The following is a 25,103-nucleotide window of genomic DNA, read 5'->3' as shown; positions in this document are numbered from 1 at the left end:
TTTGCCATATATTACAAGGAAATAACCCAAAGGAAAAAAGCAATCTGTACAAAGTTGTTCCTGGCAATGTGTATATCAAACAATATTAAACAAGAAAAGCAGACTACAACAACAGCTAATACTGAATATAGTTGTTACCAGTATATGAAAATATTATTCCCATTAATAAAGGTGAAAAGGAAACTTTTTATAGGTTCATAATAAAAATTCTTTAATAAACCTTTAACTGTAGAACAACAAACTACCATAATATAGTTGGGATTATTTCAAGTAACAGAAAAGAAAAGTTTTGAAAATACTTTTAGTTTCACGTTAATTCAAGGGAAAAGACGAGTAGTCAACAACAATAAATTCAGGATTTCTTATACTGACAATGTGAAATGGAAGTAGGAACACTGTAAAACAAAGATACTTAAAGAATAAATCTATTTAAATATTATTTTAAAGAATAAAATAGAAACAGAAATAAAAGAGAAACATAATTACTTGAAAGACACAGACAAGCAACAATACAGTGAGAAGTCTAGTGGGCCTGTGTCCCTAGTATTAAAAGTATAATGAAATATTAAAAATAAATTTGAGCATAATTTGCCTGATTTCAAGGGACTGATCCAGAAGTAATTCATGTTCCTTATCATCTCCACCTTTTTTCTGGGTATACCTATAAAAGCATAATCACCAAATTTTAATTAATTTTAAAAGATTTTTAAAAACACAATCCTACATAGTAAATTCTACCCATACCCATACAAACATTTCTTGAATTCTTTGTAAATTTCTACATTTTGTTTCATTTCTAATATCTTCTAAATAGGCAAAGAATTTGGGTCATTTTCCATTTTGGGAAATTTTTCTTTTACACCTGGAGGGCAGATGACCTTTTTCTTCACTCTGAGCCACACGCTTGCTGTGCAGATCCCCCTGCCCCAGTCCACTTCAAGGAGAGCCTCCAGGGGGTCCAACACGAGACAGAGGAGTACAGGTGCTGCCAGCGCATCATCAGCATGCCCACGGTTCTCACTCAAAATGAGAACAGCCTTCTATTCTTTACAACAGAACTTAAAGTCCAGTTAACACACACACGCACTCACGCATGCCACACAGTCTGAAAACGCTTCACAGAAAGTGTGTAAATCTTTGATTCTTGAGCAATGCCCTGCACAAGATGGGTTCTGTCTCTACTTTCCTGCTCTCCTACACACTTTTAAAAATTATCTCTACTTGCTAAAAATCCCAAGTTTTCACGAAGAACCAGTTTACATGCCATTTTTCTTCTTTTGTAAAATACTTCCTCTGAGTACTCAACACTGGGTAGCTCTTTCATACAATTTCTGCCTTCTTTCATAGTCATCTGTGGTTTGTATCACTGCACCAATCATGAGCTCCTATGTCCCATTCATTTCTTCATGAAGATTAAGTGTGATCCAAAGCACAGAAAAATCAATGAAATCATTCCTCATATTTTTTGTGCTTCTCTAAGAGATCCAAAAAGTTTTAAAATTTTACTTTAAAATCTAAATATAAAAATTTAGCTTTAAAGCATTTATTTGGCAAGTGCAAAAAGTACAGAGAAGCTTATGGCTTATCTTTAACTTGTGACAGAAAAAGGCAAAGAAATATATTAATAGTGTGAAAAAGAAAATAAAAAGTTTATTCCTGGGGCTGGCCCCATGGTGAAGTGGTTAAGTCCGGTGCACTCCACTTCGGCAGCCCAGGTTGTTGGGTTCAAATCCTGGGTGCGGACCTACACCACTCATCAGCCATGCTGTGGCAGTGACCCATAGAGGAAGACTGGCACAAATGTTGGCTCAGGGCTAATCTTCCTCAAGTAAAAAAAGAGGAAGATTGGCAACAGATGTTAGCTCAGAGAGACTCTTCCTCACCCAACAAAAGTTTATTCCTCAGCACAAATGGTTAATTTTTATGCTAGCACAGAAAAAATTTTTATCAGTAGCCTCATTTGTCTAGTTTGATAGGATGTCTGAATTGAGCATATAAAAATATATATTAAATATAAATATCCTTGAATTTTGAATAAGCTTGAATAACAATTAAGACTAGACCTGTGCAAATATTAAGAGGTAAAGAACTTTACAGACATTATCTTTTCCATAAATGTGTTCTACTAATGAAACTACTTTGACATGATCCAAATGACACGACACAGGCAATGTTTCATATTTCATCATTCTTTTAAGGAATGCCTAAAAACTGCCCAAATGCTATGCTACCAAGACTCATAACGAAAGTCATCTGATCACATGGGATGGCAAATGGAACCAACAAAATGTCCTAAAAGGTGAGTGAGGCAGTGTGGCCCCCAGTGAACCACGCCTCCCGTTATTCCTGCCCTTCAATCTGGATTAGGCCACAATTTGCTTGAAACAACACAACGTGGGGTAAGTGATGCTCTGACAGTTCTGGGCCTGAACCTTCAGAAAGCTTGGCAGCTTCCACTTCTACCCTCTTGGAAGCCCTTAGCCACCCAACAAGAAGTCTGGCTACCATGCTGGAGATCACACAGACAAGAGTCACACGAAGAGGCCACACGGAGAGGGAGAAGCTCTGAAACTACAGGAAGGGAAAGAGGTGAAGACTCGCAGCATCCCAGCTGAGCGCAGCCTCAGCAATTCCCAGCTAAATGCGGCCACAGGAGGAACCATGGGCAAGACCAGCACGAGAACGGCCCAGCTGAACTGAGCACAGATTGCAACATCATGATCGAATAAAATGGCTGTTAATTTAAGCCACTGAGTTTTGGGTGTTTTGTTCCACAGTAGTAGATAACAATTAAACTGAGGAATCATATGACATATCACTGTTCAGGGAAGAGGAGTTAGCAATCGATCCTAGAGAATCTTAAAACAAACTTGGCCCATCTGACAACTGTAATATCTGTATGTATCACCAAATCCTTCATACTACATGACCAAATTTTAATAATTAAAAGATTCAGGATAGAAGTAATTATAAATAAAATAATCATCCCAGAATCTTAGTGCTGGAAAGAACCTTACATCTAGACTAGCCCCCTCATTGTACAGATAAAGAAAAAGGGTCGACGGTATTGTTCACAATCATGCGTGGTGTTCAGACCAAAAGGAAGTAAGTTCTTTGTCGATTTGAAGCCCCACTGTTATTTATGTGCAAACATGACAGGTTTAGAAAAAGTTTTAGGTGAGATAATTCCCCAATGGATGTTGTTTAAAATGAGGTAAAAATAGCAAACAAAATTTTCACTTTACTTGATAGTTTGAAATTGAGTACCAAAAATAAAAATAACCCCAAAAAAACCCAATTTAAAAAAACAAAAATCATTGCTTTTCAATTGTTACTTACATGTCACAGGCATTTAAAACCCTTTTCATTTTCTTCTTCAGTGCTTTCAGTCTCTCTTGGATATCTTTCTTCTCCTGTTGCCATTTTTTAATTTCCTTTTCCAAATCTTCGAGGAACCAATCTAATTCTGTCTTTGAGATCTAAAAACGTTTTAGAAAGTACTTAAATAAATAGGATGATTTACTGAAAGAAAAAGAGCCCGAAAGACCAGAACTGCGGTGGTGTGCTACGTTCAATCAGTGAGTCCAGTACAGCAGAAGACACTGCAGCAGGCTGTGCTACCTTGGCTGAGCCGGGGACACAAAGTCGCACAACACACAGCCTTGGCCTCACCTGCCCTCACCACATCAGGCCAGAGAGGGGGCCGTAAAACAGGAATGGACAGAGGCATGGCGGACTCTCTGGTACTTGGGAAGGGCTTCTCAACATCAGTGATATCTCATTTCCGCCCTCAAAAATGAGTCTGCCACACGGAGAACAGATTCCAAGCAGTGGGACTAGCGAGGTAGAAGGATAAAAAAGTAAGGCATGTCTGGACAAAAGCAAGAGGGCTGCGTGGCTGGAGTACGCAGCGGATGTATGGAAGGCAGGGCAGGGAGAACGGCACCAGAGGTGCCTTGGGTTCAAATTATGAAGGGCCTTGTAAGCCATGCTAAGGACTGTGGACCTGATCCTCAGACAACAGGGAGCCAGAGAAGGCTCTTGAGCAGGGCAATGAGATAAGGAGATTCTTGTTTTGGAAAAATAACTCTGAAAGACACAGAAGTGGATTAGGGGTGGGTGGGAAGGTACAGGGAAGTGTAGACTAGAACAGTGGCCCTCATATTTTCTTGACTGTGACGCACAGTAACAAACACATTTTAATGATTCACAACAAATGTACATACATATATAAGTATGCAAGCACACATACATATAACTGAAAAAATAATTGTCCTCACCATCTGATATTTCTGTTCTATTCAATTATTAAAATCAATTCCAGTCACCATCATTTAACTGATTTCATAGGCCATTATGGATTTTAACCCTTAATGTTAAGAACTCTCTATTAGAGGAAGGTAAAATCTCTTAAAACCCCACTGCAATAGTCCAGGTGAAAGACAATGAAGATGATGGTGTTAATACTAGGAATGATAAAAAGAAATAGGGGAAACTTTACAAGAATAGAACGGATATAAGATGTAAAGCGGAAGTTGAGAGAAGTTGGATGAATAACTAAACAAAACCCTATTAACAAAAAAGGAGAGTAAGGCAGATGTACTAGGCTAGGAGGCATGGGAAACAGAGAAATTAACCTAGATACAGACATTTAAATAAACCTAGGAATGAATAAAATATACATAAGAACTCAATAGTTTTGACCCCGCAATCATTTTGATGGGACAGAGCAGAAATTTACAAGTATCTGACAAAGACCACAAATCAAAAGAATAAAAATACTCAATCCAAACAGTCTTTCAACATAACCACTCAGAAGGGAATACCATACTTCTAAGTCTCGATTACCTGCACATTACAGGTACTTCTAGTCAAGCAGGCTATTCTAGGACAGACCAGCTCACCATCAAGTCAGGCGGGTTTTGCTTCCCAAAACCACCTTTCCCAATATGGGCAACTCCCACCCTATGAACATACTACAATCCCAAAATCCATTTACCAGTTGGTTGCTCGTAACTTGGAATGCATTTTCCCATAAAAAGCTATATTAGAAATGTCAATTAAATGTGCAATACTTCTCTTCCAAAAAGCTCATGGTTACAGTGGTAAACTGAATAAAAGGAGGTCTATGGTGTTGGGAGGGCAGGTTCCCAGACCAGGAGGGTTTATTTGACTGGAGAAGAAACAGTCTTAGCCTGGGTTCTGGGAGCAGAGACATGTGGTACAGGGGTGAAGAGGAGAAAATTAAGAATTTCCTCTGAGAGTTTTGAAAAGATTCATGTCTGTCTTACTTTCGGCACTCGGTTCTGTCCTGTGGGGACCCCCCAAACACCCTCAGGTTTTGCTGGACCCCTAAATTAAGCACCCGCAACTGAGAGCATGCCCAACTCCCAAGGGCATACTGAAAAATGCCTTTCCTCCAAATCCCTCCCCACTAAGAGCACCTGAGTCCAGTACAGTATTCTGAAGAAGCACTTCAACTTGCCCAGAAGTACTCACACTTCACTCTCCAGCCTAAATGAGTCTTTAATCTATAGAGGTCGTCTGCAGACATGTTTTATTTGGCAAGTCCAATAGTTTTTGTTTGCTTTATAAAACATAAATGTGACGCCTCTGGCTTGGTCACTGAGGCATCTGCGTTGGGATACCTGCCAGAATTTCAGGCACTGTGACAACAAGAACTGAAAAACTGTATTTTGAGGCAGTGTCAGTCACCCTGTGCCCCTGGACAGTTAGGTTACAACACCGCTTGAGACCCCCCTTCTTTGTCAGCTTTCTTATGAAGGTGTTGCTTTTTGAAACAACTTCTGAACCTACAAACACTCTAAAAGTTTTATGTCATTTTTCCATTCAATGCTAGCAGAGGTAGAGGTGGAGCAAATATTTATAAATACCAGTCACTTATAAGTAAAACACTCTCTATTTAATATTTCTAATAATATGTGAATCAGAGAATAGAGCAATATTTATAAGAAACAACAAAAAGAAACAGCTTAAATTTTAATAGTTTCCAGTTTGAAATTCTAGTAATAGCAACGACTGCTTAATGAAACCCTCACTTTTCACCTGTGCTTTGGGAACGTTTAAATTCCACCTCCTATCTGGTTCCCGTAGGCTGAACCTCCCGCTTAGGCTTAGGACGTGACCAGGTCACTGAGGACAGGGGTTCAGCTACAGAAACTGGGGGCATGCTCCCTCAGAGAGGATGAGGTACCCTGGAACCAACCTATACAGAGTGCAGAGTTCAGGGAAGTAATGACCCTCTGGTCAAAGGTGACTTCAACTTAGAGGAAGGACTCTTCAGCCTTGGACGCCAAGGTTTTCATGTTCCTGGGAGGCAGATTTGCTAACCAGTCCAGGTCCTTAAAGACTTCCGAGTCCTACCGCAGGGCGAGGATTGATTTCAGTGGCCTTGCGATGCGCAGGCCAACTGTTCTCAGGCAGCAGAGGTTCAACGACAGTTCAGTGACATTCCCTCCAGCATGGGGACAGGTCCACTCACATTTTCCTTGCTGATCCTGAACTTGTTGAGTCATTACCGTGACTGAGGTTTCCCCTATGCCTACTCTACTTACAAAATCCTGTATTCCACCTGGTTCGCTCCTGTTACCATGACCAATGTCCACACGCACGCCTTGCTGCCGGCAGCCAAGCCAACCTTGTTTTTCTCGCCTACCCTGTGCCTCTATTCCAAGCCAATGACTTCACCTTGCATTCAGCCCTTTGGCCGGGAGATGATGTGCAACCACAAGGTTATACTCAGGCATAAGAACCTACCTGGCAACAAGTACCTAAAGGAGTTCAGGTATCAAACGGCACAAGTATTATAAACACACGCACTTACAGCTCAGCCATGGAAAATGCTACATGAGTTCATCTGCTGTTTGTACTAACCACCCTTTAATGACACTGCTGCCTCAAGCGCTAACTAGGTCAGCTATCATGAGCCTGTCTCCGACTACATGAAAGAGAATGATCTGAATCCTTTTCTTTGAAATATTAGAAGAAAAGAAAGAAGAGGCTACGTACAACTGTATCCTCTACTTGGTCTTTTTCTCAATTAGATAACATTTGGTTACCATACTTCTTGTTTTAAACCTCAACTTTGTTCCAAAATAAATATCTGAAGTGCCTTCCGTAATATATATAACTTAAAGAGACAAAATAAAAAGAATGCTAAGTAGGTAAAGAGAATAAAAAGGTAAGAATGATAATGTAAAATCATAAGTGAGAGTAATATAAAAATAAATGACACGAGGTCAGAACCATTCTTTGGAAACAGCATTAAAACTTTCTGGGAGACAAGGAGGAAATACAATGAGCTATAATTCAGTATCCACAAAATATAAACAAGCCCGCTGCATAAAGAAGCCCAGGTAGTGAGAACAGAGAGAAACGACTTCTTAGGGCCTCCTAAAGAGGATGCTGCATAAGAGTCCCAAAGAGCAGCACAGAGCCTGGCACTTAAGGGAGCATCCGATAAACATTTGTCAAATGAGAGAACAGGTAATATCCTCAACTACGTACCAGCAATAAAGAAAGCAACAATCCTCAGAGAATGTGCATGCCTGATGCCCTCTGATGTAGGCTGACACAGAATATGAAGATACAATTCATTAAACCCAGTTCTTCAGGGGCCCAAGGACACACTGATGGATAACATTGGCAGAGATCCTGGTCTTGTACACTGAGATGCAAAGATCACTAGCAAACAGTCCTTACTCTCAGGGAGATCACAGTTTGGTGGGGGAAATATGCATAAAAGATAATTACTACACCACACACAGAAATTAACTCAAAATGGATCACAGACCTAAATGCCTGAGCTGGACCCAAAGGATGAAGAGGAGCGAGCCAGGCTTGGGGAGGAAGAAGGCCACCTGCTGTAGGAAGGACAGTGCTGGGAAAAGGTCCCGAAGTGATAAATCATATGACCAATGCTACCCATTAAGTGTAGAGGACAATGCAGAGAACTGGTAAGGGAGAGGCCAGAGACAAGGGAGGCCCAAGCACAGAAGGGTTTCAAGCTCTTGGTAATTACTGTTAGTTAATTATTGGTACTAACATACTGTGGCACAGGGATAGCATTCCTAGGCCCGTCCTGCACCCTCTCTATATGTATACCCTTTGTCATAGGACCCTGCAGTCCCTTTCACTAAAGAGGCAGTCTCTCTCCCCCGCCCCTGGAATTCGGGCTGGCTAAGTGACTTGCTTTGCGTAATGGGATATTAGCAGACTTGATGTCAGCAGAGGCTTGAAAAGTGCTTGTCTGACTGTCCTCGCTTGCCCTTGCACTTATTGAAAGATGAAAGACTTCATGTGGAGCAGAGCTCATTGCCCCATCCCAGCTGAGGCCATTCTAGATCAATCCATAGAAAGACGCCCCAGATATGTGAGCAAGCACCGCCAAGAACAGCAGAGCCCTAGCAGACCCAAAGGTGAAACAGTCCAGCCAAGCCCAACGGGATCAGCTAACCCACAGACTCACACACTTAGTGTTTATTGGTACATATCACTGAGGTTTTGTGGGTGACTGTTACTCAGCATTATTATGGGAGCAATTAACTGATACACCTACACTGCTAGCGAAGTGCTGAGATGTTTTCTAGCTGGTTGTGGAACTGAGATTCTCTCAAGGGGGGACAACAGTGAGGGACCTGGAGCCTGACACTCACTCACTGTTCTGCCACTTAGCACTGGTGTGGCTTTCAGCGAGTTGCATTAGCTGCTCTTGCCTCCATTTCCTTATCAGTAAAATGGAGATAATACCAGTGTACTATACGGTAACACTAGTATACTAGGATTGTTTTGAGATTAAATAAATTAATATACGTAAAAATTTCCATTTGAGTATGGTACATATGTAATATGAGCTCTATAAACGTTAGATTTAAAAAAAGACTGAATTTGGCAAGGACCATGACTGAATAGGAAAACCCCACCTCTACACAGATGTGGGCTGAGAAGTTTTGGCAGGCAGGGCCCAAGATTCTGTTCTAATGCAGAAACAGTACAACGTTCCAAAATTCTACTCCATAAGTTATTCTGGGCCATAATTATTCTGTGTTTTTAAGAGCCAACATCAACTAAATTCCCATCAACTATAGGAAAATCTCATTAAAGTACCTTAAGATCCTATGTCCTAAGATGGGGAGTGACTACTTAACAGGTACAGGGTTTCTTTTTGGGTGATGAAAAATGGTTCTGGAACTAGACAGTGGTGATGGTTACACAACATTGTGACTATACTGAAAACCACTGAATTGTATACTTCATAATGGTTAAAATGGTGAATTTTCTATAATGTGAATTTTATCTTAATAAAACAGAAAAGAACATACGCCCCTGAGCAATACTGCAACCAGTTATAACCTGCCAGTTGCGGTTAGAGCTATGTTACAAACAACAGGAGACTCTGGCTTTAGAATAGCTATTTTTCTCTGGCAGAGAACAGATAACTGGCCTAACTATCTATTAGGGCCATTCCTAGCTCCTGATAATAAAACCCCATCAGCTATGTACAATGGCTGGCTCGGATTTTTACTGATGCTGTGTATGTGCTAAGCACACTTCAACCACTTTATAAACAACTGATGTTTCTCAACAGGGGCAGGACTGGCATTTTAGGTGGGATAATTCTTCCTTCACTAGATTTATCATCTCTGGCCACCCCCCACTCTTTTCCTACTGCCCGTGAGTCCTCACAAACCTAGGAAGTAGAGGTTATTTTATTAATGAGGAAGCTGAGAGTTGAAGAGGTTGAGTAAACTGTCTAAGGTCACAAAGCTATTAAGTGGTGGTGCTGGAGTGCCACCGAGGCTGTCTGATTCCACTGATCGAGTTCGTAAGCATGGTTTGCAGTTGTTTGCCTCTCTCTTCTCTATAAGGGGGAAGGGGTGTCACACCTAATACAACTAAATGTGGTATCAGGTAACTTTAACACTAGCTGATAACCTCAGTGATCTAGAGAGTCCAAGGCCAAGAGAACAATCAATAAGAGCCACAAACTTCTTATGTTTATAAAAGATTTCCCCAGCCAATTACGAGCATAATCATGATTAGTAAAGAAATAGCCACAGCTAAATCTCATCTCCTCTTGTGTGGACAACCTAAGGAACTCAGATGAGCAACTTATCCTGAATAGGAAATGGGTACACATTTGACATGGGAGGTCTAACAACCTAACAGGCCTGTAATTTGGGGGACTAATAATGGCTCTTTCAAAATACGGACTTGAGGACAACCACCTGAACCAGACCCAGAGCCTTAGCGAAGGTAAAAAGCAAGAGCCTCAGCCCACCGGTCAGAGGCGCTGCGTCCTCTAGCCCTCCTCCCTGGGTGCTTGAGTCACTGTAAATTTCTTGATCAAGTGTATAAAGAAAGAAGCCTGATGAACTGCACAAATACTACAGGACCCAGTCAGACCAGTTCATAAAGCTGGACAAGCCTCTGCCAGAAAGACATAAACCTCACTCACCAGATGCTACCTTAAGTGCCTGTGTCCCCAAATCAGCCCTCATTACTTAATCAGGTGGCCACAGGCATTCTCATATGGATTTATTAAAACTGAATTTCCCTGAGGCAATACGAAGTTTATAAAACTTAGGCCCCCCAAGTAGCTTATTCCCATTAGTGTTCTATGAGTCACTGTGCAGAGTTTTGTTTTATTTTATTTATTGAGGTTATGATAGTTTACAACCTTGCGAAATTTCAGTTGTACATTATTATTTGTCAGTCATGTTGTGGGTGCACCACTTCACCCTTTGTGCCCACCCCCTACCACCTTTACCCTTGGTAACCACTAATCTGTTCTCTTTGCCCATGTGTTTATCTTCCAGATATGAGTGGAGTCATACAGAGATTGTCTTTCTCTATCTGGCTTATTTCACTTAACATAATACCCTCGAGGTCCATCGATGTTGTTGTGAATGGGACGATTTTATCCTTTTTTATGGCTGAGTAGTATTCCATTGTGTGTGTGTGTGTGTGTGTGTGTACACGCACGTGTGCGCGCGCGTACGTGCATACACACACCATATCTTCTTTATCCAGTCATCAGTGGATGGGCACTTAGGTTGCTTCCACGTCTTAGCTATTGTGAATAATGCTGCACTGAACATAGGGGCAAAAGGGTCTCTTTGAATTGCTGATTTCAAGCTCTCTGGATAGATATCCAGTAGTAAAATGGCTGGGTCATATGGTATTTCTATTTTTAATTTTTTGAGAAATCTCTGTACTATTTCCCATAGTGGCTGCACCAGTTTGCAATCCCACCAGCAGTGTATGAGGGTTCCTTTTTCTCCACAACCTCTCCAACACTTATTTTTTGTTTTGATTATTTTCGCCACTCTAATGGGTGTAAGGTGATACCTTAGTGTAGTTTTGATTTGCATTTCCCTGATGATCAGTGATGATGAGCATCTTTCCATGTGCCTATTAGCCATCTGTATATCTTCTTTGGAGAAATGTCTGTTCATATCCCCTGTCCATTTTTTTATCGAGTTGTTGGATTTTTTTGTTGAGTTGCGTGAGTTCTTTACATATTATGGAATTAACCCCTTGTCGGATATACGATTGACAAATATTTTTTCCCAGTTGGGGGGTTGTGTGTAGGGTTTTACTTTTGTTTGTTTTTTCCTCTCCCATCAGGAAGACCTCATTCAACCAGGCAACTCTCCTCAGTCCCATCCCAGGTAAAAACATGTCACAAGGAATGTTATAATGGCTACCTTTCTAAAATGACCTTTTCCTTCTGGGTATACTTAAATCTCAATACATGAATTTCTTGATTAAGGTCCCACTAAGCTAATTTTCTTCTATTTAATATGTTACCCCAGCTATTGATCCAGACTTCTGGAATAAATCCTTCCTTTCTTAAATGGACTAATAGCCCTTTGTTACTTCTGTACACAAGAACTTAACTTTTAAAAAGAAATACACCATGACTCCCTCGCATCTATAATTCTGTTTTCCCACTAATTCAATCTGGCCTTGCCACTAATTAGTATTATTCCAAGAGCAGTTAATGTAACTGATGACTGATCTTAGCTAACAGAATTCTAGATAAGGAGACTCAAACAAGATACTCTGGGTGACTTTACAGTTTTGGGATGCCTAAGCTCTATGTGTAATTCTTGCACTTCCTTAGGAGTAAGATGAAGATGATGATAGTAACCACAGTAATAACAGTGGCAGGCAATCCTTACAGGGCCCTTACTATACACTAGGCAGTCTTAAGCACTTTACAAGTATTAATCTAACGCCACCAAATGGGAGCTTTTATTACCCAAATTTTCCAAATAAGAAACTAAAGCACAGAGGAGTTAAGTAATTTGCCCAAGATGAGAACTAGGTGGAACCAAGGCTGGATGTGAATCTAGTCAGTCTGACTCAGTGCTCACACTCCAACCAACTAATGCTACACTGCCCCTCAATATAAGCAACACTCTAACTCAGGACTTAGTCATCAGAAAATAATTTTAGTTAATCAAGCAAACTGAATTATAGGTAAATGAAAACCCAGATTTACAGCCATTTTCTTATAAGGCAACTTGTAGAGATTCTAAAACTGCAAAAAACACTGTCCCTTTAATACGCCAGAGAAACGTGCAACAGGCAATACTGAGAAAGAATCCTGTTCAGCCAACAATGCAGCTCAGCTAACTGACCGGCACAAGCACAATCCTCCTCATTATGAGGCTTCAGACAGGATTACCTTGTTTTCTTCTACGTTCCTTTTCAACTTTTCTTCCAGGTCCCTGGTCTCTTCTGAGCTGTTGAGCTTTCTCTGCTCATAATTTTCAAACGCTTCCTTAAGCTGCTCTTGTAAAACTTGGTACTCCTTTTCAATCTGTGAAATGTCCCCCTAAAAGTAAATTATAAAGTTATCTATTAATAGTAGTTTAAAATGCCTATTTCTGACCTTGTTCTGAATTGTCTCTTAAAATAAACAAAGGAGAATAAAAGGCAGATGAAAATTTACAAGGAAAATGTCACAATAATTCAAAAATTAAAAACCCCTAAACACTGTTTAGCATGGCCAGCTCTTTTTTTAAATACAATTATTCATATTACTGGAATTCATAATGAAACTTTTCAATCTGTACTATAGTTAGTTTTGAATATTTGTTTTAGAAAGGTTCAGTATTACATTAACAGCTTGATGTGAATGTCATTCTCCACAATTAACATTAAGAACTATGTATTAGGTTTATAAAGCTGTACATATTATGCATATTTTAGACAGGAACAGAGCATATTAACTTTGGCTCTACTTTTAAGCATTTCAAATGGATAGCTGCTGATTATTTCAAAAAGACAAGTTAAAATATTATCAATGAATCGTTTTCAAACTATCGCTTGGAACAGCTTAAAAAAAAGCAAAAATAATACCGTAACATGAAATGTTGGCAACAATAAACATCAATTATATAAGTATTTTTAAAACCCTTTCATAAGATAAGACTGTCAGCATCACACATTCATGTCCAAAAGGAGCATCTGTGTGAGCTGGCAACTCCTCTAGCTGCGGGTAACTGCTCTACAGATACCAGGGACCTTGGCAGCCAGGCTTTGGGAATCTATCCCAGTGGCACAAACCTGGTCCATCTTTCCCATCTCCTGCACCTTTCCCAGCACCTTAGCATCTTCCAAGTGTAAAAAAGCAGGGCATCAAGGTTTTGAAATTCTGTGAATTATCACTTAGAGAACTGTGAATCATGGCCAGGGTGACCATACATCCCAGGTGCCCTGGAGTGTACCAGTTTTTATCTGTCTTGACTCAAAGTTTAGCACTACGAATAGAGTCCGTGTTTAAATAATAAATTAAATCGTCAACCTTACTACAAGTAAGACTTTATGGTTTAAGATCTTAGTTACTTCTCTTTTCATTTTCAATTCAGTAAAAGGATCACAATGAACAGCAACCTGATGTTATGAATTAGTTTATATGCCCCAAATCACCAACACAGACAGGCAAGAAGTTGTCATCTGTGTTATTACATTTAACCTTCACTACAATTCCATAAGAAATATATTTTCACCTTTTATAGATCAGAAAACCAAGGTTTAGAAAAATTAGGCAACTCCTAAGTCCCAGAAGAAAGCAGCAGTGCTGGGCTTAATTGCAAGTCTCACTGGCTGAGAAGCCAGCAATCAGTTGTGCTAAGATCAAGGTCTTGATACTAAGAGATAATTTAACAAAGTGTTTGTGAATTTTTCCAACACTGATGAAAATATTTATTTAAAGCTCAAAAAACCTGACTCATTAAACAGCAAAGGTGAGTATGGTAAGGTTTAAAGGTAAGTATGGTATAAGAACTCAGTACCAGTCACTCTACTTGGTATATACTCACAAAGGCAAAAATGTTCACTGTTTGTAAGCGTGAAAAGCTGATATGATCTAAATGTTCAATGATAAGAAACTGGTCAAATTATCATACATTCATACGATGGAATACCAAGTATGCATTAAAAATGAAGGTAAAAATCTGAGATGGAAAAAGGTCCATTATATATTAAGACCGAAAATTTCAAATACAACATATATGGTATGATCCCATCTTCATAAAGCTTACTTACACATAAAAGTTAAAATAAGGCCTGGAAGGCTGCATATCAAAATACTAACATGGGTGACGTGAACATAGCTAATTTTCAATTTCTCTTTCATAATTTTCAGTTTTGTTTATTAAAAAAATTTAAAGACTCTATATTATTTTTATAATTGGCCAAAACTATAAAGTTATTTGTACCAATAGTACCAACACAAAGTTCCAACTTTACTTTTTCCTACTTAATTACACATCTGATCTTGTAAATCATTCCATATCGGTAATGACAGAACTGCTTCGTTTTTAAATCACAGAGTAATATTTCCTTATATGGATGTACCATAATTTAACTAGTCCAATACTGATGGATATTAAGGCTGTAATCAACTTTTTGCTGACACAAATACAGATGAAACAAATATACAAATAGCCTTGTTCACTCGTCTCTGCACACAAATACGAGTGCAAATAAATTCCAAATTGCCTTCCCCAGAAATTTACATGTTTAAATTCTTTCAATAATGTGTAAATTATACACTGGGCATCTTTCTATATGTTTAGAAATCATCTTTATTTCTTTTATTGTGGATTGTCTATTTGCATGCATTCCCACTTTTGTGTCAGGTTATTAATTTTTCCTTATGGATTTATACAAACTTTATATGTTAAGCAAGGAAATTAATTCTCTCTCCTATGCTGCAAGTCATTTTCCTAGTTTGACATTTGTTTTGACATCATGTATATGCACATTTCTTCATATACATATTTACACACTATACATATGTGTATACATGTTTTGTCATGTCATGGCTTTTGTCATGTTGTTTATTAATCTTAGGGGGAAAAAATCTCCCTTTTTTTCCTACTTTTATGGGTGCATTTTTTATATTTAAATCTTTGATCCACTTGGAATTTATTTTGGTATATGGAAATGAGGTAGAGACCCAAATTAATTTTTTCTAGACGGCAGTCCATTTCTCCTAACACCATGTATTTAATAATCTACTCGTTGCTCAACAATAGTTATTTTTGTTATACCTTAAATTCCTATATTCTTTTGTGCTATTGGACTCTTATCCTAATGGTCTATTTATGCACTATATAGATTGATGCCTTGATATCTGGTTGCACAACTCACATTCTTAAAGTTTCTTTTCCATAGGCATCTTTGATGCTTATTTTTCCATATGACATTTAGAATCAATTTTTCCCACAACAGTCAGCCACCAAGGTGGTCTCCAAGATCCTCACTACTTGGTATTCACATCCTTGTATAATCCTCCCCTACAATGTATCAGGGTTGGTCTGTGTGACCAAGAAAATACAGAAGAAGTGACAGAGTGTGACTTCCTAAAGTAGGTCATGAAAGCCATTGCTACTTCTGCCTTTGATCACCCGCTCCAGGGAAAGCCAGGCCCCAGGAGGACACTGAGGCAGCCCTACATGGAGGTCCAGAGGCAAGGAACTGAAGCCTCCTGTCAACAGCCAGCACCAGCTTGCCAGCCACGTGAGTGAGCCATCTTTGAAGCAGACCCTCCAGCCCGAGTTACTCCTGCAGATGACTGAGTCATGGTCAACAACTTGACTGCAACTAACAAGCGACATTCAGGACCCTCTAGCTAAACCACTCCTCAATTGCTGACTCACAGAAATTGTGAGATAATAAATGTTTATTGTTGTTTTAAGTCATTAGGTTTTAAGGTAATTTGTTATGTAGCAACAGATAACTAATACACTCTGTTCATGTTTGTACTTGGATTGTGTTAAATTAAAAGCTTTAGGGAGAACTAATCTCTTTATTTTATCTTTTTGTTGCTATTGAAAAGGGAATTCTTCTAATATACTTTGCAACAAGCTGTTGTTTGTATATGGAAAGAAATTTTATCCAGTCGCCTTTCTGAATTCTCTTACATTCTGGTATTGGATTTTTCAGTCGATCCTTTCAGATTTTCCAGGTACACAGTCTTAGCCTCTATAAATAGTAATACTTACATCTCCTCCTCTACAATCTAATTTCTTTCTATTTTATTTTGTCAGCTGATATCTCAAGGATGATAAATACTAATGATGATGTTTCAACTTTAGGCGAGATGATGCCTTTTGGCTTAAGAGAAAAAGATACTAGCGTGTTGAAAAGTATTCATCAAATCCCATTCTATTGTAAGTTTTAGTCAAGAAAAGGACTTGAATTTCATCCAATACCTTTTCAACAACTATGGAGTTGACTGACTAAGTTTTCTCTTAAGATATATTAACACACTAAATTATGTTAACAGATTTTCTAATTGAATCATTCTTAAAGTGATGGTCTTTATAATACTTTCTGTATTTTTCATGTGAATAAGCTCTTATTTATAAATTAATACAGGCTCATTATACAATATTATTAAACAATAAGGCTATTATACTTTGAAATAAATAAGCTAGAAAAAAACTTACCTTTTCTTTGCCTCCCCTTCCCAAATTTCAACAATAAAAACAAAACAATAACTTTTCTGTTATATTCTACAGCTTATTCCACGATAATGTTTGTATGGAATAGCTGGCTCAAAAATAGTTTTAACTCATCATTCCCATTTAGTTACATTAACGAAAATTAAACCTTTAAACAGTCTGATACAATTTTGACTCACCTGTTGTGCCTCAAAAGGATCATAGGGCTCAGTATTGACTTCTTGATGTGTTACATTCCAAGACACCTTTGGGGGAAAACAAATACTTAAATTCAATCTATCTCATTTGCTCTAGTAAAATAAAGCCATTATGCAATAACATTTTAAAACACGCTCAAATTTAAAAAAAAAAAATTTTTTTTGCCATTTAGATAATGTTCTATGCTTTCTACACATATTTGTATTAGGAAAGCGCTATCATTCAGAATTAGTAAAAATGAAAATGATTTTGGTTCATTACTCAACATTTTTTCAAAGCTTTCTAGAAGACAATGAGTAGGGATGATCCAATAAGGGCTTAGTGAATTCACGCCCTAGGAAGTCAACTATAGAGGAACCTAAATTCATTCTCAACTTGTTAAGAACTTCCATTCACATCTCGTTTCTCTCCCTCCAGTTGTCTCTTTTAACCCCCTCACTCCTCCCCTGTTTTGGGAGGAGACACTGGGCATGCTGTAGCCCAGACTCCTCTTTTTTCTCTCTGGGAGCTGCCTGTGCAGAAAGCTCCTTCTCCCTTCCTGCTCCATGCAGTAAGTCTTCTGGGGCAGGCACCCCAAGCTGGCCCAGCACTGCTGTGTGCGCGTAGGTAGGCTGGTGTGCCATGGGCTTCACTGTTAGGACACACACTTTGGACAGAAATAGCCACATATTCCTACCGTGCCTTTATTAATTACTAAGGGGATGTTTTGGCTCCATCTACTGATTTCTCTATCTTATTTCTCAATTGGTGGAAAACTTGGGTAGGCAGCAGAGTATTATTTACTAGACACAAAAATTCTGACAAGATTACTTGTCACATCCTACATAGGGTTCATAAAGTCAATCATTTAAAAAATTTTAGGAAATATAATGGTAATGAAAAACGAAAAGGAAAATTAAGCATTCAGTATTAAGTATTTAAGTATTCAGTATTAAGTATTAGAAAGACTTTTTTCTATTTAAGTCTTACCTGTATGGCAACCATTTGTGTATGTGGAATATGTGTCACTTCATCAGTACTTTCTGGATCTGTTTCCCACTTGGCAGAATCTCCACAGTGACCATCATTTCTGGTAGACTCACTTTGGGCTGTATCAGCTCCATCCTTGTCGCACTGTGACTTTACCAGTATTTCCACAGAGTCTTGAAAGATCTGTGTTTCAGGGGCAACCTGGTTACCAGGGGCATTCTCAGCATTCAAATGATGACCCTCAAAATGTCCAGCAGCACTTTTATCTGGTCTGTCTGCAAAAGATGGCACCACTGGTATTGATCTTTGCAGCTGAAATTCAGAAGAAATGTTGGCCAGAGGTGTGTAAATGTTAGTGTACTGGGGCAAACTTGGTAACACGTTTATATATGTTGGCGGTATCTGCATAACGTCAAATCCCCGAAAGGGAAGATATGTACAGTATCCTGTGATCAAATGGGGTTGAGTCCAGTAGGTTGGTTTCACATCCTCAGGAACTGGCTTGGGAGGATCAGAGGAGACTTGCTCAGGACTTGCATCCTCAGAGACTGGTTTGGCAGAATTAGCAGAGACCCCTCTGGGCTTCTCATACTCAGAAACTGATCTGGAAGAATTATCGGATACTGGTTTCAGCTCCTTGGCTTCACAGGCTGGTTTGGGAGAATCACCAGATACAGGTTTGGGCTGTAGATCCTCAGAAGCTGGTGCTGAAGATAAATCAGACACTGGTTTGGACTTTACATCTGGTTTAAATTCCCTAGTGGTTGCATTCAGTGGTAGTTTAACTCGTAAATACTCTCCTGTTTTTGAAATTTCTTCCACTTTTGTCTTGATGTTTTTCTTCTTTCTCTTTTTCTTGAGCCGTAATGCAACTTTCTTCAATGCAATACAGTTGTCAATCACAACAAAACGAGGACATCCCAGGAGAAAAGATTTCAAACCTCCGGCTTTTTCTAGTATCTGTCGAGTTTCTTCTGGGAAGAACTCATATTCTTCAGAGAACATCTTGTTACTCATGTCCAAGGGACCATGTTCCTCCAACAGCTGAGAGAAGTAACTTGGAAAAAATTTACAGTTATATAAGTTATTATAAAAGGAAGTACTTGTACATGTTCATTTGAAAAGAGTATTTCCAAAAAAATTCTCCCAAAGCAAAATATTATTTCACTTCTAGCTGATCTCAACATCTCTCCAAGAAACATACTATACTCATATTAAATCTGAGAAAGGCTAACTGCAATCAATGATACCATGAACTAAACTTTGCTACCTCTCAGACAAGAATCCTTTAAAACATTTTTTTAGGAAAAAACAAAAGGGGATTAAAAAGTTATTTTACAGAGCCCAGCCCAGTGGCATAGTGGTTGGGTTCACATGTTCCATTCTGGTGGCCTGGGGTTCCCAGGTTCAGGTCCTGGGCACAGACCTACGCACCACTCACCAAGCCATGCTGTGGCAGTGTCCCACATACAAAATAGAGGAAGACTGGCACAGATATTAGCTCAGGGCCAATCTTCCTCACAACAACAAAAAGGAAAACCACTTTGGGGTCAGCCCCGGGGCTGAGTGGTTAAGTTTGCGCACTCTGCTTTGGCCACCCAGGGTTTCACTGGTTCAGATCCTGGGTGTGGACCTAGCATCACTCATCAAGTCATGATGAGGCAGCATCCCACATGTCACAAATAGAAGGACCTACAACTGAAATATACAACTACGTACTGGGGGGCTTTGGGGAGAAGAAGGAAAATAAAAATTAAAAAAATAAAATAAAATCTTTAAAAAAAGAAAAATAAAACTACTTTATGTGCAGATGCTGCTGCAGACAAATGCATAGGACAATTTTTGCAAATGATTAACCTCTATTCAAGGCAACTGATACTCCAAAGCATAAAGACCAAATACCACTTCTCTTTGTCAGCACTGCTGCTCTAAATACTTCAAAGTCACGAAACAACTTCTCTTAAAACATTTTTTGATGAATTTCTCCTTAGAATAATCTCTACAATTGAAACTCCCCTACATACATGTCGTTTTGCAAGATAACAGGTTAAATATGTCTTTGCTTTAAGATTCCCATTAAACTTGATTTTTAATGAGAAATCTCTAAAAGCAGAAGAGGTTAAAAGAAATAAATCCCTGTAGTCTCAGGAACAGTCATCCTTGTTGAGGATTTCAGCTGACTGGTACAAATACGTTGGCCCCACCATCTGTCCGAAGAGAGACCTTTCTAGTTGGTGTTTAGCTGCCATTAAGCAACAGTAAAATAATTCATGAACGGTCTATATGTATTTACTTTTTGCTCTCCATGATGAATAACTAAAGAGAATCACTGAAAATAAAGCTTTTCGATCTGGATTAAAATATTTAAATCCAAAATGGTGTAACTAAAGAACAGAGCCATCACGAAAGGAACCCACTCTCAGGAGCTCAACAAGCCTTTCCACAGCTAGCAACATAAATGCTGATGCAGATCTGGTGACAATCACCAAGCAACCAACAAAAGCTGTGTTCCTGAAGAACAGTTAAGGATCTGGGAAAATGCTCACCATGCATGTTTAGGTCAAAAAGGCAAATGACAAAGCTAAGTGTAGAGTTAAATCAGTTTACAAATTTTAAAATGTATGTTTTACAGATACACATTTAAAAGTCTGAAACTAAACTGAAACTAGAAGTTAACTGGTTACATAAGGGTGACAGAATTATTCATAATTTTTACTTTTTCCTTTAAACTGTTCTTTTTTAAAAATTTCCAAACTAACTTATATTACTTTTATAATCAGAAAAAAATTTTTTTCAAAGAAATAGAGCCTCCACAATTTTTCCACTGGCTAAGAAGCAATGAATTTTTCATACATTCAAGCAGAACAAAACTTAATTCAATACGGGTCCCTACCCAAAGAGAAATAGTATTATAACCATATTATGAATAAAGTTTTCATAGTTACTGTTATTTGAAATGCAACAGAAAATGAACGTTAACTTTATTTATACACTTTTCTAGCCTTGAAAAGTCGTCTCCGTAAGATGAGCATTGGGTCCAAGATAGCACAAATATGATTCCTTCATAATCCAGTGTTTTATAGGGGTTAGAATCCATTCACCAACACACTGAACACTAGCGCTGGTGTGGCTGTTTAGCAGACATGAAAGAGGCTAAAGCTCTAATAAAAGATGCTAGATACAACTGAGATGACAAGGCTGACACGATCACTTCAACTTCCGCCAAGTTGGAAAATTCATCTCCTCTCTCATCGTCTGCTGCTTTTCAAAGTCTGACTCTAATAGACACAGTGTTCCTGCCTTCAGAACCAAAGACTGGGCACGCTGTGCTTGACAGGAGTAAAAAAATAATAATAAAGCTAATTATACCAACTATTACATTAATAGTTGTTATGTACATATGTCCATGTTTATATGTGTATATATATCTTCAAAACTGGATGATGACCATTAGTGTCTTAAATGGTCCTCATGGACTTTCATAGAGCCAGTGCATGTAACTGTCAGCACAGGGACAAGGGACAGGGATGGGAAAACATTTCAGGAAGCTTTCCCACCCCAGTATTCTGGCTGTGCCCCTTTGAAAATCACGGTTTTCTACATGTTCATGATTCTTATTTCACAAAATAATTTTTATTTGCATACACTGTGATCTGACTAATGATTAGTTTAGCTCTCCTGCTATTTGTAAGCTGCACAGGATCATTTCTGCAATCTTCCACAGTGCTTAACCTTAAGGGGTTAAAAAATCTTGGCTGACTAATTAACACCACTAAAGAGGTACTAGGAAAAACCAAATGCAGAATACTATCTATTGAAATTTAATTTGCTCAACTATCTCAATCATAAAATGCTAGAACTAGAATGGGGTCATTGAAAATAAATCAGTCCAATCCCCGACTTTAAAGAAAAATACTTAAGTCAAGAAAAAGTTAACTAATATCAGTTATCCGAGTATTCTTGACTCCTTGTCTAACATTTTTTCCACTCTACACTCTTTTCATATATAAAAGTTTAGTTTCATTTTCCTTTTTTTCATCCATTGGCCAATAAGAGATCATTCTTAATCACTCTTAAGTAATCACATTTATTTTTGAAAATTCAAAGGAAGAATTATGCTTTGAGGTATAACTTCCTGTAACTTCTTGACTTCCTCCTATCAGAAGACATAAATTCTATCTCAAATACAAACAAATCAGCCTACTTTTTTTCTCATAAAGCTGTTTAATTTCTTCCCACTTATAATGGTCATAAATTCCTTATTAAGCAAGCTCCTGAAAACCACAGTTTAGCTTCAGTTTTGGATGCTTGAAGCAAAGTCTAGAATATTTTAAGAAACATTAGTGTAGTTTTACAGCTGTTTCCATGCTGCCATCCAGGAGTTCTCTGGAAATATAATTTGCTCCATTTTTCAACTCAAAAGAAAAATCCAAAAAAGTGGGACCCAAGAGCATATAACTAGACTGAACAGGAAAGACGCAACTGAGGAAAATATAAGAAATGACCAAATTATGGACAAGCGACAGCTTTTCCAGAAGAGTGAACTTTCAAATTCATTTTCTATTGCAGATCTTAGCCCTCAATTTCTTTTCTTAAAAAAGGCATCAATGCACTACTTATTAATGCCAAACTCAAAATGGCAACTGCTTCCTAGATTTTCCTGAGCTCTTACTCCATTATTTTATCCACTCCACTCACACTTGACTTGTTCATTTCATATTCACATTTTCAATCCAAAAATAACTCACACTCAAAGTTACTTAAAAAGAAAATTCTGTTTCTCTTTTATTAGACCAATGTCAGGAAGTCAAGTCTCCAGTACAATACAGAGATACAAGGTTCTGTTTCTGTACCATGATTCCAGCTGAACAACTATCATCTCAGCAGAAGGAATAACAGGGTCCTGGGATCCTTGCCCCAATAAAAGGGTAATACGTCACCAAGCTACATTACTTGTTACTGGATTTGTGAGATGTCAAACAACTACATCCATCAACAAAACAACAACGAGATCAAATAATCACACTACCCCTTGTCAAATGTACACCTTGGAATTCATGATAAAAAGATTATGCCTGGAAACCTCATCAGTCCTATCAGAACAGTTTTGAAAGTAGAAAGTATCTACACCAGCAGCTCAAACTGATAAAACTAATCATCACTAGGATTCTAAATTTAATAATTAAAAATCCTCAATTAACTTTATGTAATATTCTACAAAAGCTATAAAAATACTTTTTTTCCTCAGAGCTGTGAGCCAATAAATGATTCCTTTAACAAAGCACACAAATTAAACAACTTAAGGTCTTTAACCGGAGCCTCCATGTAAAATAACAGTTGTGGGAATGTTGCACTACTTACTCATACAGAGTTGAACACTTCTGTTTGGGGTTAATGTCCCACAGCTTCTTGTTACGGACAACATATTCATTACTGTGCTGTTCATAAAGGGCTTCAAATTCTTCCACATCTTGCCGAAGATGGTCAGGCACTACAAATGGGCCTGCTGAATTTGAACTGCGTCTGCTGATAAAAAAAAATTTTGTGAATAACAAACTTTTAAGTGACCCATAATAATATTTAAATTGAAATAAACATCAAGATAGTACTCAGCTTTATGATGCAAAAAACACTACCAGAGAATTTAATGCAGAAAAATTATCCTTCTACAATTATAGTCAAGAAACATATATAGCTGACTACTGAGTAAGCACTCTTGCTACCAAAAGAAAATTTTTTAAAATTCTTGGTTTTAAAAAAATCAATGTTGCTTTAATTGTTAACTCGTTAAAGAGAAAAATGAAAGATTTTATTGTAACTGCTACAAACTTAAACTGCGATTGCGACTGGTAAAATGAACTTAATAAAAAGATTTTAAAAAAAAGAGTTTAAGATTCTAGCACTCTAAAAAGATGCAGTAGTTTGAGTGTGGGCTCTAAAACCAGATTGCTGGGTTTAAATTCAGGCTCGGTTATTTATGAGCTTTGTCTTCTTGGGCACCTCACTCAACGATACTGTGCGTGAATTTCCTCATCTGTAAAATAGACATAAAACACTACTTACCTTCTAGGATGGAAGAGTGGATTAAATCAGTTTATATATGTAAAGCTCTCAGAATAGTGCCTGGTACATGAGTGTTAGCTAAGTACAAGCTATTATGATTTTAACTTAATTCCTCCATTTAAACAATTCATGAAAATGACTGTGCAAAACAACTGTTACTACAACTCCTTTAAAAAATGTGAGTGAAAAAAACCCAAACATTTCATGCGTTTTTGGTCCATAAAGGAGTATGATACAAAAAGGTCACTGCTACTCATTAGTTTTATTTCTTCTTCTATTTGTTGTCTGAAAACTCAGTTTCAACAAACCAGATGCCACTGAAAATCACTAACATCTAAGGTTAAAACGTAACATCATACATAGCTTCCAAACATCCTCCTCTCTCCTATTATAGCAAATATGCTAGTAAGTATCAACAGGACACTCTCTTCATTGAACATTTTAAAACACATTTGCTAGGATTTTCCCACAGTATCTTGCACATAGTAGGTTCTCAAACTTTGCAAATGAATGTCATCAGCCCTGTGACATTAATGCAGTTTGTATGAATTCTCAATGTCCACAAGCCATGCTATAAATTCAACCAAGATGGGTCACGTCAGGCTGTCATAATAGATGCACATCTTTAGACAGGTTACAGGAAAAAAAACACAAGTTTAAAGTACATTAAATTAACCCCACCTACTAAGTTAAAACACGAGCTAAAATGAAGTAAAAATTTTAAAATTGCACTTACTTATGGTCTTCACCTGAAGTAATGGTCTCATTATTTGGTGTTACTGAAGTTGTTCCAGACCCAACTAACATTGGCTAGTTTAAAAGAAAGAAAAATGACAAGGATTTTCTACCTTAAAATTACCATTAAAA

The 25,103-nt window shown here is 38.1% G+C and overlaps 1 protein-coding gene across 7 annotated transcripts in view; it reads right to left on the bottom strand.

Annotated features, from left to right (window-relative positions):
• Positions 1-25,103, bottom strand: part of LOC124231314 (E3 ubiquitin-protein ligase TTC3-like) — a 122,420-nt gene that overhangs the window by 16,340 nt on the left and 80,977 nt on the right. For 6 of the 7 annotated variants that reach the window (XM_046648035.1, XM_046648039.1, XM_046648033.1 and 3 more), the window contains 7 exons: positions 24,973-25,046; positions 23,535-23,699; positions 18,174-19,230; positions 17,186-17,251; positions 12,716-12,865; positions 3,340-3,479; positions 593-661 (listed from right to left, as the gene is read on the bottom strand). In XM_046648035.1, the coding sequence (XP_046503991.1) occupies positions 593-661; positions 3,340-3,479; positions 12,716-12,865; positions 17,186-17,251; positions 18,174-19,230; positions 23,535-23,699; positions 24,973-25,046 (1,721 nt within the window). The remainder of the gene's footprint in view (positions 1-592; positions 662-3,339; positions 3,480-12,715; positions 12,866-17,185; positions 17,252-18,173; positions 19,231-23,534; positions 23,700-24,972; positions 25,047-25,103) is intronic. The other variant, XM_046648036.1, reaches the window with a different exon arrangement.

Source organism: Equus quagga, chromosome 21 (assembly GCF_021613505.1).
Source record: "Equus quagga isolate Etosha38 chromosome 21, UCLA_HA_Equagga_1.0, whole genome shotgun sequence".
Lineage (NCBI taxonomy): Eukaryota > Metazoa > Chordata > Mammalia > Perissodactyla > Equidae > Equus > Equus quagga.
Note: the sequence above shows the minus strand (reverse complement) of the source record. Positions and strands in the feature narration are given on the sequence as shown.